The sequence below is a fragment of the Poecilia latipinna genome, unplaced genomic scaffold (assembly GCF_001443285.1).
Source record: "Poecilia latipinna isolate Pla-1442-1.1 unplaced genomic scaffold, P_latipinna-1.0 Scaffold224, whole genome shotgun sequence".
NCBI classification, from domain to species: Eukaryota; Metazoa; Chordata; class Actinopteri; order Cyprinodontiformes; family Poeciliidae; genus Poecilia; species Poecilia latipinna.
The window spans coordinates 166,491-182,741 of NW_015112840.1; the positions used below are offsets into that span (position 1 = coordinate 166,491).

Sequence of the window (16,251 nt, forward strand, 5' to 3'; positions counted from 1 at the left end):
GTATTAAAATGTATCTTAATTTAAGTTTAGCACAAAGCATAGCAAATCCTGGCTGTCATTTACCTGACATAAAACCAAAAACAAAGCAACAAAATGTTAAAGCCAACACCTCAAGCAGTGTCAAAAGCCAAAGAAAAAAATAATAATTTATTTATTTAAATCCATCCTGACAAATAAATAAATAACGATAGTCATTGCACTTCAGATATGAAATCATTTGTTTTTAGGACTACTCTAGATAAATGCATCACTGAGTGGGCCCCAGCTGTCAATGACAGCCACATTTAGCGATTTATTATTCAGCACAAACTCTGGACAGGGAGCTGTGCTTCACACGCAAAGTCCTTCACGGTGTCAAAGTGACTGATGATATCATGATGGGAATGATTGGAGGTTACAATGTGAGTAATCCCTGAAACCTTTAGAGTGCTTTCTGTTTATGTGTCTGATTCTCTTCATAACATTCCTCTTAAATGAAGATTTGAACCGTAAACTCATTCAGAATATATGGGCAAATCTCATCAAAAAGTTGATTTGTATCAGTAATAAAATTCAAAAAGTTAAATTAATTTCATATTGAGTCATTGCATATAGGGAGCATTTCCTGTTTAGGTTTGATGACTACAGCTAGTGCAAAGGAAAGTCCAGATTCTCTAAAATCAGAACAAACTTTACTTTTTTAACAAGGTGATTTATTCATCTTCCCATGATTACTTAAGCTACACCACCACAATTATTTACTAAAAGTACATTTTCATTGGTCTTATGTAATATTCTAGTATTCTGATAAACTAAAATGTGAGTTTTTCTCAGCTGTAAGCAATAATCCTCACCACTGACAAAAATAAGTGCTTAAAAACATAATGCCTCCTATGTTTTATGAGTTTCTATAATATGCTTTATTTTTTTTACACCAAATTAAAGAAACAGATATGTCTTTTGGATGATTTATTACTGAGGTGGGCCTGTGAATGCCTTCTCACTGCAGCAACACTAGCTAAAAGAGCAGGAAGGGTGCTTACAGTGTTTATGTCCTTGTAAATAGCAGTGGAATATGTTATAGTTGGTAAAATGAGTCTTACCCAAAGGAACCCTTGCAGCACTCGCATCAGGGTTGATCCAGAAAGACAGCCAGGAAAGGACCACTATGAGCAGCGTAGGGGCATAAACACCCATCATATAGAAGCCAACTTGTCTCCGTAGGGTGAAGATAACCTCTACACAAGTGTAATACCCTGCATGAGGAAGAAGAAAACTCAAACATCACAAGGACCTCATTTAAATATAAGAGACAAAATGATTTAAAAATGCATAGTAAACAGTGAAGGGAGGCAGAGAGTATCATTCAGACTGGGACCTCAGAAAATAAAGGTCATCCTTACATAAAAACTGACAGCTTTCATAATGAGACATATCTGTAAATTAAATCACAATTTTAGTCCATTTTGACATTTCTAAATTTAAAAAGATCAAATTGTGTAAATAATACACAGCATTATGAACTATTCTATCCATTAAATGTACATTAGTCATTAAAAGGGACAAGCTGACTCAAATCTTCTAATTTATCTGTGTCTTTTAACCCAGGAGCTACGAGGATGACTGCAAGAGACCCTCTGGTCGGTCCAGGGGGAATGGCTGAGCTGAATAATGTTTTAAAAACTCAGGATTCTCTCCATCTTTTATATAACGCCTGACAGTGTCATGAAGCATGTTCAAACCAGCTGAACGCAGAGACAATCATTATAGGTAGCCATGGTAACCAGGTAAAAACCTGAATCAACAGGAGCAGTGCTTGTCAGTAGATCAGTAAGAAAATTCAGTCTCACATGCAATAGATGATAAACTGGTGCAGAACTTTAAAAAAAAGGATTAATTTATTGAAGCTGAGTTGTTTTCTCACCCTGTATTTTCAATATTCAGAATAAAATCAATGCTTCTAGCAGCAAAGGCAAAGCCACAACTTGCTAATCTATTGACTGAACAAAAATATCATCTGAAATGAGACACAAGTAGCAAAAATGATTAAATTAGCTTTAGATTATGACTTTGTTCCACAAATGTTATGCTATAAAGGGTTTTCTTTGTTCAGAGACTCTTTAAGGCTACAAACCATTAAAAACTCCAGGTTTTTCAGACATAAAATACTGAGGCCATGATAATCATTTCCAGTTTTGTTCTACCATTAACATGACATATATGATTCTCACCTGAAAAACAGGTGAGAATCAGGCCAAGACAAGCAAAAAACAAACAAAAAAAAATCAAATAAAGGGTTTGTGGCAGCACCTTTCAGTTTCATTTCTATATGGAATTTATTGAATTGAATTCTATTCAATCAGACAAATCTGACATTTGTAACTTACAGATCTCAGATGAATATGTTTACAGACAGCACTTGCTTTCTCTCTTTCTTTGTATATGACAAACACTTTGTTAATATAAATCCATCACCTGTTCCTTCATAGAATTTGGTGCAGTTTCCATAATCAATGTCTTCTTGTCTGATGTCAAACTGTGGAAGAGCAATAGCATCCATTTGAACAGGGTCTCCTGTCTGCCACATGAACTGCAGGTCATCTGTTGTGTACCCAACTAAAAAATCAAATTAAAGGCAAACACACAGATATGAAAACATACAGATGCATGTTAAAAATACAATAAAAGTCTATCTATAAGAACTAACAATATCTATTTGAGTGATCTAAGTGCTTGCAGGCTATAGGAAGTAACATCATAAGGTATTTTTCTAAACATACAGCTTTCAAGTTGCATTTTACACCTCTGCGTATCCATTGGAAACAAGGTCAGATCCAACGGGCAAGAAAGAGTGATGGACAACCTGGATGGAGATGAAAAGCAGCAGATTTTAGTTTGATGAGCTTTGTCTGCTTCTCTGAATATCTGCAGGTCCTTCTCAAAAAATTAGCATATTGTGATAAAGTTCATCATTTTCCATAATGTAATGATAAAAATTAAACGGTCATATATTTTAGATTCATTGCACACCAACTGAAATATTTCTGGTCTTTTATTGTTTTAATACTGATGATTTTGGCATACAGCTCATGAAAACCCAAAATCCCTGTCTCAAAAAATTAGCATATTTCATCCGACCAATAAAAGAAAAGTGTTTTAATACCAAAAAAGTTAACCTTCAAATAATTATGTTAAGTTATGCATTCAATACTTGGTCAGGAATCCTTTTGCAGCCTTCAATGTGGCGTGGCATGGAGGCAATCAGCCTGTGGCTCTGCTGAGGTGCCATGGAGGCCCAGGATGCTCCGTTAGCGGCTTTAAGCTCATCCAGAGTTTTGGGTCTTGCATCTCTCAACTTTCTCTTCACAATATCCCACAGATTCTCTATGGGGTTCAGGTCAGGAGAGTTGGCAGGCCAATTGAGCACAGTAACACCATGGTCAGTAATACCAGTGGTTTTGGCCCTGTGAGCAGGTGCCAGGTTGTGCTGAAAAATTAAATCTTCATCTCATAGAGCTTTTCAGCAGATGGAAGCATGAAGTGCTCCAAAATCTTCTGATAGCTGCTGCACTGACCTGCCCTTGATAAAACACAGTGGACCAACACCAGCAGCTGACATGGCTCCCCAGACCATCTCTGACTGTTGGTACATTACATTGGACTTCTGGCATTTTGGCATTTCCTTCTCCCCAGTCTTCCTCCAGACTCTGGCACCTTGATTTCCGAATGACATGCAAAATTTGCTTTCATCTGAAAAAAGTATTTTGGACCACTGAGCAACAGTCCAGTGCTGCTTCTCTGTAGCCCAGGTCAGGCGCTTCTGCCGCTGTTTCTGGTTCAAAAGTGGCTTGACCTTTGACCTGGGGAATGCGGCACCTGTAGCCCATTTCCTGCACACGCCTGTGCACAGTGGCTCTGGATGTTTCTACTCCAGACTCAGTCCACTGCTTCCGCAGGTCTAGAACCGGCCCTTCTCCACAGTCTTCCTCAGGGTCCGGTCACCTCTTCTCGTTGTCCAGCGTTTTCTGCCACACTTTTTCCTTCCCACTGAGGTGCCTTGATACTCTGGGAACAGCCTATTCGTTCAGAAATTTCTTTCTGCGTCTCACCCTCTTGCTTGAGCGTGTCAATGATGGCCTTCTGGACAGCAGTCAGGTCAGCAGTCTTATCCATGATTGCGGTTTTGAGTAATGAACCAGGCTGGGAGTTTTTAAAGGCCTCAGGAATCTTTTGCATGTGTTTAGATTTACTTTGTTGATTCAGATGATGAGGTTAATTGCTCGTTCAGAGAACCTTTTCATGATATGCTAATTTTTTGAGACAGGGATTTTGGGTTTTCATGAGCTGTATGCCAAAATTATCAGTATTAAAACAATAAAAGACCAGAAATATTTCAGTTGGTGTGCAATGAATCTAAAATATATGACAGTTTAATTTTTATCATGACATTATGGAAAATAATGAACTTTATCACAATATGCTAATTTTTTTTAGAAGGACCTGTACATACACACCTTGGTTGTATAAAACTAGTGTAAACTTTGGCATTTAAAAGGCTTTCACTGGATTACATCACAGGTCTCTTTAAACACCAAACAAATGTCATGCTTTTCAACAGTTGTTTTGGTTTCTGGGTCCTCCAGATCCAGATATAACAGAAAAATAAAAGACATTGGTTTACGGATGTATGTTTTGTAAAAGGCTTTTTGAAAAATATTGTAAAAATGAAATGTAACAAACAGACAAGTAAATCAGTAAGTAAAAGTACCTCATACTAATGAGGACATCTCCGTTACGGAAGATGAAGAGGAGGATGTTCTCTTGGGTCACATCGTGAAAGTTTGCACTCTTCTCATTAGCGAAGAACAGGTCAGGCTTCCAGAGACATTTGAACATCTTGGGATCAACAGTGAGCGAGTCTGACTTGAAGTCCTGTGGTAACTTGAGCCTGGGGTCATTCCAACGCTGCCGCAGGAAGATGTTCACCCTGTAATCCTGTCGGGTTTGACACCAGACAAGTTCAAACATGGCTGCATTTCAAATAAATACTTCTGGACAAAGGCTGGTTACTTTCAGACACGTAGCTCAGCTAATGAGTCACTTTTCCACATCAGAAAATTGGAACATTTGCTCTGACGTTTTGAACAAGAAGGTGTTTAACAGCTTAACGACTGTGACAATGCACAGAGGTTTGTTAATCTTGAAATAAAAACATTTTAAACAATTATTTGTAGTATTTGATTTTTTTAAAAATACCTTCTTCTGATTGTTATCTGCCATTAAATTTTCTCTGTAGCACAACTAAAACAAGCCAAGAAGCAAAGCGAGTTTTTACGACTGAAACTCAAACATAATGACACGTAAAAAGCTGCAAAGCCCAGAGGTCAGATGTTATCAGGACACCGACACTGCTGACGCCATTAAGGAGTTAATGATGAAATCTCCACATTCCTGCTGGTCTTGTGCTAAATTAGGCTGTTTTAAAGGTGAAGATGGATGAAATGTCAAAATTCCAACATATTGGTAAAAAATATATATTTAAAACATAAACAAGTTTTATAAAGCACTTTTACAAAACATTTTTACATATTTATCGATATTGTCACTATGTTGTTTCCCAGTGCTAACTAGAAACAACCAATCGGTGGCGGGAGGAGGGTCTTAGCAATGTCAATCAAGCTTGTGTACATGCTTTCTGCTGTGATACAACTTCCTTCTGATCGTGGAGCCCGTCATAAATGCTAAGGCTAGTTAGTATGGCCACCAATGACAGCAGATAAACAGCAGATAAAAAATAAATCTGTTGGATTTATTAAATCCAACAGATTTATTGAATTTAACAAATGTGCAAAAAAGTATTTTTAAGTTTTATACTGCAGTTTTAATATATGCAGCCTGACTAGCCGTTAATCTTCAACATTACAATGAAAGCCTGAGGTCCTTTTGCTCCACATTTAGAAAGCAGGCTGTCATTTGTGCACCACCCTAATTTTAGTCTCCAGTGTCTGTCCAGTTCCACAAACAGCCTCTGTTGGATTTTTTTCCCTGTCTGAGATGCAAGCCAATTCCCACACCTTATCCTTCCTGAAAACCAGACAAGGAAATATATCTTCCTTCTGGCTCGGTATCAAGCTGCCAGTGCGACATTCGATTCCAGGGAGATTTAACACGGCTGTGTGTTGTAATCAGCAAGGAAAACTCAAGCTGGGAGGCAGTAAAAACATAGCTGCAATTTATTCTGTCTCAACAGCAACATCATTTTCTACAGAGGTGTACACAATCTTCAAGTGAAAATTGGTGCGTTAAATACTGCAGACGTGTGCTGCGTGTTAGCCTGAGGAAGGTGTAAATGATGAGGGATGGCTTTCAGAGATCAAACACCCCACAGAGTGATAAATTGAGGGGGCAGAGGTGACCAGCTGTTGTTTCTTTCTCCTCCATGAATCGTTTCAAACCTTCTTAACTTTCAGCGTCTTTGGGAAACTCGGCGGAGAGAGAGAAGACCTTTGGGACTTCTGTCTCATTTTCCTTCGTTGCCATTTTCTTGGCTCATGTTCCCATTTCCAACACCTGTCCTTTTCTTTTTTCGTCTTCCCCTCATCTTGCTTTGGGTAGATTCTCCCTTATGTTGCTTTGATTTTCATGGCTTTTTCCCATGAAATGCGAAAATATTTTCACATTTTCTGTTACATTATTCCTCTCTGCTCAGTCTTCTTATTACTAGTCTTACTCCGTCACTATTGCCAAATTCAACAAATCCACTAAAAGAATAATATAACAAAGAGACATTCCAAATTTGCACAAATTGTTTGAAAATGAGCAGGTAGAACATATAATATCTTGTTTCCTGCCCCTCTCATTTATCAAGTTTGTGCATCTATTTGTAATTTTGAATCACATTTGTAACCAAATATTGAATTATTTGTAAATTTAGTAGATTGGGGCACTTTGGCTTATACCTCACAGCTTATTCTTAGTGAGATGCTCACAATAAATATGTTTTATCACATTGAGCCTTGTGATAAAACACATTGCATCGACATGTCTCCTCCCGTTCCTGACTTTATTGTTCTTTCTTCCTGTTTTACTTCCTCTTTGCCAGACAAGGAAACCATCAATGACAATCAGGAAAGCTTGCATGCAATCTATCACTGATGTTAATATCAAAATGTGCAGGAATGCAAGACTTGCACATCACATCTCACAAAAGACTACTGTTCAGGATGCACCTGTGTTTTCTCTCCCTGCAGTCATCTATAAAACTTCATCTCCATAATACTAAATTTCTAAAACTGCATGTGAGATTAAAAGAAATTCTTTAAGAAACACGAAGGAAGAACTTTTCAAATATTCTCTAAATTATACATGACAGAACTGAGTCAAATGGGAGATACTGTACGTTACTGAGCTGCCAAGTTTTAAATAATCTTATAAATAAGCACTGCTTTTCTGCCAGCAGCTTTAAGAAATCATAAAAATCAGGTGACCTTCTTGAATGTAGAAAGCGTTCTTACACGTTTCTGACTGTTCAGAAGTCGGCCCTGCAGCGTCCTTGAGTTTAATCTGGTGGTTAGCATTCAAACTGCACTTCTTTATCTGCAATTAAGCCATCAGATTAATGAGGCTTGAAAACTTGCCTTTTCAATCATGATTTATTTCTAACGGTTCTAAAACATGTCAGGAATCACTTCTTTCTTCATTCTTCCTTAGACATCCACATTAGAGTAGTTTTAAAGCCTCTTGTTGACCAGCAGAAGTATGGATCATAATCATCATAATCTGACTACAGCGGAAGCAGAACGGATTCTCTCACCATGGTTGTTTCCTGAATTGAGCCAAAGCTGTTGATGAAAATGTTCACTCTGTCCTCCACAGGAATCCCTGGATTCAGAAAGACAGAAGAAGACATTTTAACATTAAGTGTCATCTTTGATCACTGCTGGTTGGAAGTATGACTGAAGCACCATGCGTTCAGATACAACTCAAAAAATTTGAATGTCATCAAAAAGTTTTGTGATTTAGTTTGAAAACTTTAACTTCTAATTCAATTAAACAGGTTCATTACATACAGAAGACCAGTGTCTGTATTAAACAACTTAATGTAGATGCTCTAAACACTTGGGCTGGGCTCCTTTTGCATGAATAAGTGCATCAGTGCAGAGGCGATCAGCCTATGGTTCTATCGAAAATACTTCACAGATTCTCTATAAAGTTTAGCTCAGGCCACTTTGCTGGCCAATCACAGTGAAACCATGGTGACTAAAGCAGGCATTGTTATTCTTGGCTGTGTGGGCCAGTACCAACCTCTTCTGCAAAATGAAATCAGCAGCGCTGTCAAGCTTTTCAGCAGAATCAAGCTTGAAGTACTCTGAAATTTCCAGGTTCCCAGCTGAGCTGAGTTTGGATTTGATAAACCGCAGCAGACAACACGGCTCCACGAACCATCACTGAGGGAGGAAACTCCTTCCTTATCCTCTATACATGTATTTTCATTTGAAAGGAGGATTTTGTTATTTTGTTATTTTTTTGTCCTTAGCCCACGTCAGGTTCTCCTGATGTTTCCTCACTAACATCCTGAGTCATCCAATCATCTGACGTGGTCAATACAGATGTGGAAGCACTTAGTACATATTGATGATGTTTTTCGTCCTTCACAGGCTGCCTGGGACACTCGCTTGTATTAATCTAAATATGAACATAAGCTGTGCCGAATGACAATGAAAGACCAAACACTGACCCTGAACATCACATCTCAAGTGATGTCACTTGAGCATTTCAAGTGACTCGGCTCAAGCAGCAAAGACCTTTGCGGTCCACTCATCTAAAGCACTTAAACAGCTATATGATATACTTCATATATATATATATATATTTTTTTTTTAGATAAAAGTTTTACTTACTGGAATCCGCAGTTCTAAAAAAAAAAAAAAACATGTTGATACCAGGTCCAAATGGGGCCATGTGGTTCAGGAGTGGCTTCACGTATCTGTGTGTCTCAACTCTTAAAGCACAGAGTCCAGCTGCAGTCCAAGCTCCTCAAACAGCGTTGCTTTCCAGTCCTCTTAAGATTGTGGTTATCCATGTATTGAGCACCTTTCCCTGTCTTACTTTTTGCTTCCACACAATTTTCCATTAATATCCTTGAATAAAGTGCTCTGTGAGCAGCCAGCTTCTTCAGCAACAACCTTAGCTTCTTTTTTGAAGGTATCAGTTGTGTTGTTGGACAATTGTGAGGTCAGCAGTATTCCCCGAGTGTTTTATTGGTTCTATGAACTATTACAGCTTTCTAAGGCACTAAACTTAAGTGAATTGGCAGAAATAAATGTTTGAAATATAACTCTCAGATTTTAATTTGAATTCCTGAGTCAAAAAAAACAAACTGATCAAGAATACTCTAATTTATTGACATACACTTTCTTTAATGTTGTTCTAATGTTGAGAAATAAATCCCTTTTTTTGATTATACACCTAAAAGTATTGCTTCAGATTTTTAGGTAGTTTCCTGTCTGATAAGGTGAAAGACTAAACAATAAAAAACAAATAAAAATCTATTTGCATGAGCCACCCATCCGTTTGTGACACTAAACCTGCGAATGTTTGGGCTGGCATCTCGCTCTGCTTTACCGTTTTGCATAAACTAATAAAACTTCTCATAAACGCTGACTCCTCACCCAGCTTTGAATAAATAATTTCTTTTGAGGTGTTCACTGGATGCGTCAAAGAACAAACTTTTCCCTAAAATGAATGCACATAAAGCGGAGGCGGCGCAGCGCTCATATCTATCTTGCATTTATTAAACAAACCGAGCTAATTAATATTCCATAAAACACATTTTGTGTTTCCTCACATATTCTCCATAGGATATGTAAAAGCAGCTCGCCATTTTAAAGCCGCTGACAAAGCAATGCCCAATGTGCAGCTTAGATATTAATGTGGGAGATTAAGACATGGCTGTTAATGGACAGGGAGCTTTCAGCTCTGAAATCAAGAGCAGATGTCTGGCTGCTGGACTAGTTAGAGGCGTTCAGGGAGGGAGACCGTCTGCTCACTACATATCAAAAACAGCCTCAGATTCAGGTCTGCCAAATGCCAGAGAATGGAAACTATTTGCAATCCACCTGAAGAATGACAAAACCATCAGTCAGATAGACGAAACAGTCAATAGTCACTCCTGTCTTGTTCTTATAGCCGTGTCTGGGAGGGTGAAGCAGGGTAAAGCGTCTCTGTGATATGAACTGTAGAATATAAACACTGGAGACAGCTGCTTCCTGTTGAGTAAGAACTGAAACTAAAACTGGCACACATTAGGATTAAAGGGTTCACTTTAGCTCCAATTCCCACACAGATCATCTATTTAGAAACAGAATACTTATGTTTTCTAACTGTAACTTTGAGGTCTCCAACTCTCAATATAAATGTAAACTAATCAAGCACAGCATTATGACCACTGACAGGTTAAGTGAAAAAAAATGTGTTTAACACCTTTTGGCAGAAGTGGTTGGTAACTAGTTGCATTACTACTCCCATCTAGGAGTAGTTTTACTGTGCTTCTTATTCTTGAGACAAAAAAAAAAATAAGCTATGAGGAAAATCTGGTATTTCAAAGAATAAAACATAAAAAAATAACTAAAATGAGGCAGGAGAGTTAGAAGTAGAATAAATTGGCAGACATACGGATCTGAGTGAATTTGGAAATGGCCAAATCCTGATGACCGGATGATCAGGTGAGAGCATCTCTGAAACTGCAGCTCTGGTGAGGTACCTGATCTGTGTTCATCAGTTTCAATCAAAAGTGATTCAAGACTGAAACACTGGGGAGCTAGAAACAGCATCAGACACAAACAAGGCTAACTGATTGATATCTGGAGCGAAGGACGACCGATCTGATTCTGACCCAGATGAGCTACTGAAGCTCAAACTGCTGAGCATTTAAAGGACTATTATAGTAAAATGGGATATTATGTAAAATCAGAAAGAGTAGGAGATTTTTAAAGACACAGATGCCCAGTTTCGAGGTGTGAACTTACAAACTCAAATTTCTTTTCAGTCATGTTTGATATATACACCATTTTTATGACAACTGAAAGAAACTACTTGATTGTGCTATAAAATGGCACTAGGTGCCTGGAAATACATAAACCCACCCATTCAATGTTGTTTTCTGACAGAAGGATCTCAGAATACCCAGTAGACCAGTTTGGTTGTTCACCACCAAAAGCACCAACAGAAGAAAGTGGCTTGGTATAATGCATCATAATTTTAAAGCAACAGCTATCAAGCAATGTTTTAAGGATCACAACCACAAGTTGAGGTTCTGAATTTGCTCTTAAACTCCCCAGAATGCAATCCAATTGAGCATTTCTGGTATGTGTGGGACATTGTACATTTACAAAACAGAAACAGGACTTTCTCTGTTCCTTTACATTTTTAAGATACTTCCAACAGAACTATATACAAACAAACTGAATGTGCATATTTGTAATTAGCATACCAAGAACTCAGTGAAATTGTAAATAAAATCCAAAGCAGGCTGGTTATAGATGTGACAGGACTTGCCTTTGAAGTTGGGTCTTATTCTGGGATCGTAGCTGATCAGTAACCTGTTCAAGATGTTACTGGTTGAGTTTGCAGGGACTCGAGCCAGATCCTCAGACGACAGCTGTCTGCAAACAAAGAAGGCGGAGAGGGAAGTTTAGCAGGTCAAATTCCTGGCAGATGAACAACACAAATGGACAGCGCGCCCACTTGTAGCCGCTTTGTGTACTTTTTGATTAAACTACATGCCGAGAGAGGAACCACTTTGGGATTAAATTGGCTTTTAAAATTTGGACCACCCAACAAATGTTAGAGTGAAGCAATGTTTAAAAATGGGATCTGCTGTTATTCTGAGTTGTTCCCAGACCCTGACATAGCCTTGGATTGATGGATGGTGTTTTGTGATCATCTGGGACAAATAGGAATAATCAGGGCTTTTACAACAAATACTCAATAAACTGATTTGCCACCAAATCAGTCCTCCCACTACTTTGATACATGCAATATTCCTAACATCAATTTTCATTTATTTTAAAGATCATAATGCCATACTTTTTTTTTTCCTATTTCTATCCTAACCAACTTGAGAATTTTCTTTTCAACCACCTTAAACCAAAAGTAGCAAAAACAGAGTCTCCTAAATGTGAGCACTCAAGCAAGGCAGGGGATTTCATTGACATCCAGCCAAATATATTCTGTTTCTACACCTTAAATATTACAGAACTAAGTGACAAAAACAAAGACTGAGCAGGATCTGGCAGGGGAGACAGGAGAAAAGCCTCTTCATGGGTGGCAAAGAATTTACCCCTCTCAAAAGCACTTTACATATCAAGAAGTAAACTTTATGCTCTGAGGATGATTCAAAGTCTTTCACAGGAATGATCTACAGTGTGTATGTTATGCTGTTTCCTTGATCAAAGTGAAACACACAATTCCCACCCACAAAACCTCCCTTTCTCCCCTTTCTGCTTTAACCAGCTCTTCTGACAGCCTCAAGCACCAGAGCTTAGCTAGAACCAAGTGGTTTTCTTGATCCACAGTGGCATCCACAGCATTAAACACACAATATGTCACGCAGCTTGCACATGCCAGCGCATGAACCACATCAAACAGTTTACTCCTCATTTCAGGAAGCCTCAGTGTGGATCCAATTGTTACCATTTAAGGGAACAGACAGAGCAGTTTCTCTGTGAAAAGAAAAATGGATATGCCAAAGGAGTAAGAGATTCTGTTCAGAGACTATTCATCATGTCTGTAATTTATCAATAAGATCTAAATCAGATTTCTTTGAGTTTGGATTTTGAATGCACATTTCTTAGATTTCAAGAAAGCCTGTTTCTTTCTTTGGAATGCAGATGAATAATGAATAATGCCTTAAAATAGTCTGATATGCTGATAAAATGAAACCAGTAGAATTTATCAAACCCATCCATCTATCTAAATCTATATCTGCTTGTCTGTACAGAGTTGGAGGGGGGGACACGGGTGACTTTCTCCAGCAGTTAAAGGGTTACAGGGTGGGTACACCCTGAACAGGTCGCCAGTGCAACACAGACAAACAACCATGTCCGCACAACCTCACTCCTAAAGGCAATTCAGAGAGACCAATCAACCTAAAAGTCATGTTTTTGAACTGTGGGGGGAATCCAGAGCATTCAGAGAGAACCGATACATTCATGAGCAGAACATGCAAACTCCATGCAGAAAAACCTCAGGCCAGGTTCAAACCTGGGGCCAATTTCAGTACAACTCAATCAACAAGAACTAAAGCATAGTGTGTTTGGGATAGATTTGGGGTAAACTAAGTCATGGGAATTCTAACTGTTTGGACAATCCAATGTAAAGATGAGTTTTTATTTGCTTTAATTTTAACACTTAAATTGTTGCATTTTCTACATTTGATCCCCACCGTGATGATTGACAAATATTCTCAATGTTTAATAAATGAAGCGTACCTAAAGTCATGATTCTTTTATCTAATCTATACTAATGATAAATTATAAATAACATATAATTGATATATTGCCTCTTAAATTACTTTTTAACATTTTCAGTAGACTGTTTAATAACACAATAGATAAAAGATTTATAAATGTTACTTCTCAATCAAGAATTTTATGAAAAATAATTTACTGTGTTCTGCTGAACTGAATTATAATTATATTTAATTGGAATATACTGAATTAAAATGAGCTTTCTAGAAAATATTGGTGTGCAAAAGGATTTACATTTTAAGTCAGAAGTTTATATGCACTCATCATCGGCATAAGTGGCATGATAATGAGCAATTTTCCCATGGTTGACCAATTTTACACTTTTTTCACATGGTGAAGACTATAAATAAAGGCTCACACACACATACATCCCCAATAATATTTGTGTTTCGAACCCAGTGAAAAACACCCTTGTTTCTGTCTGGTAAACACTGTGTATGGAGGATGTTACCCTGCACAGTATAATAGATGTGGTGTTTATCTTGTACTTACGATGGACAGTAAACCTGCTTCCCTTTCTTTTTTCCCTTCTTAGTTCCTTTCTCTTTAGCAGATCCTCCCTCTAGACAAAGAGAGAGGACTAAGAGGAAGATAGCAAGCTTCTTCATCACCATTCTGGTGTGAGTGTGGCCTGTGGAGGATAAAGCAATTTAAGTACAGAGAAGACAGATAAAAATTGTTCAGGCAGGAATATGACTTAAAATATTATAATGTTATTTTCACGTTAGGTTAGGAGTTACTTGTCCTAACTGGATGTATTTTCCTGGTTTCCTTTGCTTTTCTTTTTTGAATGAATCAATTCATTGTTATTACACACATTTATGATGAGATTTAAATGATACATAGACTTTATCTTTTCAGATCACACACATTCATATCTGACAAGCATAAGTAAGAAAAACTGCAGCCAGAAGAAAATATATTGCATTAAACTTCTTTGAAATTTGCTTTGATTTATATTTGTTGTAGTGAGATAAAGCTCACTTTATGCTAAATAGATGGTATATGGGTAGGATCTTATGATGAGCAGAAATGCTCTCATGCATGCACGGTGCATTTTTCCTTTACAGAAGCCATTAATCAGAGAACAAACTGGTACCTGTATGATTCATGCCCTGTATTAGAAAACTGTGCCCTTTTATTGCATAGCGACACTAGAGACAAACAGTAAAGCCAGCAGTCTCGCCTCCAACCCCAAATACACAGTCTGCCAGCCAGCCTATATATTAACTGAGGCAGTTTAGTGTCTAGACAGAGACATACTCTTTCCTCCTCAATGCCTTGGCTATTTAGCTCCCTGTCTGCTCCTGGCCTGCACATGGATTATTAGTTTATGTTGGAGAAGTGTTTGTCTTAAATCTATTGATTTTCTTTGCTCTAAATGCAAACATTTCCTGTTGACCATATGAAGTAAACAACACTTTATCAGGCAGATAAAATACAACAATGAAACTAGTTATAACTAGTTATTAGTTATAACTAGTTATAACTAATAACTAGTTATTTCTAACTAGTTATTAGTTAGAAATAACTAATTAGTTAGTTATTTCTAACTAATAACTACATTATTAGTTAGAAACTAACTAATAATGTAGTTAGTTTCTGGCCAACTACATTATCAGTCAAATGCTGGGTGGCAGCAGCAAGTCAATGTTTGACTTGACGAAAAGTTTCACCTCCACAGATCAACAAAAGTACAGTAAAGTCCGTGTCTCCATGCAAGGACACGCATTCACACCCTACATGACTTACTTTCTGGTTTCACCACAAACTGACGCGGTTCGTGTTCCTGCCTCAGGTGTCATATCCATCCTGGCTAGCTTGTAGTTTTCATTGTCAAACATTCACCGGTTCAGAACAAAGCTCCGAGAGGGAGTCACGTGATGACGTCATGAGGACGTCTTAATTGAGTGTTTTTTCTTAAATTGAGTATTGTGTTTTTAGTCCTAATTTTTTTATTTCAGTGTTATGATTATTTTATTTATTTAGTATACTTTTATTATAGTTTATTTGAATTATAGGTATTTTTTATCTTCTTGTGGGCGGAGCCTGTGACCTTTCACATGTGACGTCACACTTTCCAGAACTCCACCCACTTCTCAAAACAACTTATGCACTCTTGTAAAGCCTTCCAAAAAACAGACAACTGTTAGCCCATTAGCATCGCTTTCACTTGATTTCACCTTAAAAAATTGTCACAGGATGCTGTGCGGTCAGCTGCATAAACAGACAAGGGTGAAAACCAATGTTGTTATTTTATTGTGTAACTTTTAATGAAGAAATATGGTAGTGATGGATTGCAGCCGACTGGCAGCCCTCGGTGTAATCGTGGATTTGCTGCTAACACTTTTCATAAAGTAAGAAGATTGAGGTTTATAAACTTTAGAAGTAAGCATGATTAGAAAGATATAAAATATTGCATTACGGAAAAGGTACATGTCTAACCCTATGTAATCATGTAGAAAATGCCCCGCCATTATGTTGCCTAACATGTTGCTAACTTGTTAGCATCTAGTCTTTGTACGTTTTTGAGGCTTTTCCGGTGTTAGCGGAAATGCTACTTATAACATAATGATATAAATGAAGTGGTGTGAATTCTGGAAAAGTCTGCAATTTGATCAACACATCAGGAGGGAGAAGATTTGGGTCGGTTTTTAAGCTAACTATTTCAAACGGTTGTAAATACCACTGTCTGTGAGTCCCGAAAAGTGTGTTACGTTCAATGATAAATTAGTTTGACTTG

The 16,251-nt window shown here is 37.7% G+C and overlaps 1 protein-coding gene across 1 annotated transcript in view; it reads right to left on the minus strand.

The window, feature by feature from the left end:
* glrbb (glycine receptor, beta b) overlaps positions 1 to 16,251 on the minus strand; it is a 29,574-nt gene that overhangs the window by 11,570 nt on the left and 1,753 nt on the right. The window contains exons 2-8 of the mRNA XM_015031943.1: positions 14,001 to 14,139; positions 11,536 to 11,642; positions 7,793 to 7,860; positions 4,748 to 4,974; positions 2,760 to 2,842; positions 2,455 to 2,595; positions 1,083 to 1,235 (exon numbers count right to left, since the gene is read on the minus strand). Of these exons, the coding sequence (XP_014887429.1) occupies positions 1,083 to 1,235; positions 2,455 to 2,595; positions 2,760 to 2,842; positions 4,748 to 4,974; positions 7,793 to 7,860; positions 11,536 to 11,642; positions 14,001 to 14,122 (901 nt within the window). The 5' untranslated portion in view covers positions 14,123 to 14,139. The remainder of the gene's footprint in view (positions 1 to 1,082; positions 1,236 to 2,454; positions 2,596 to 2,759; positions 2,843 to 4,747; positions 4,975 to 7,792; positions 7,861 to 11,535; positions 11,643 to 14,000; positions 14,140 to 16,251) is intronic.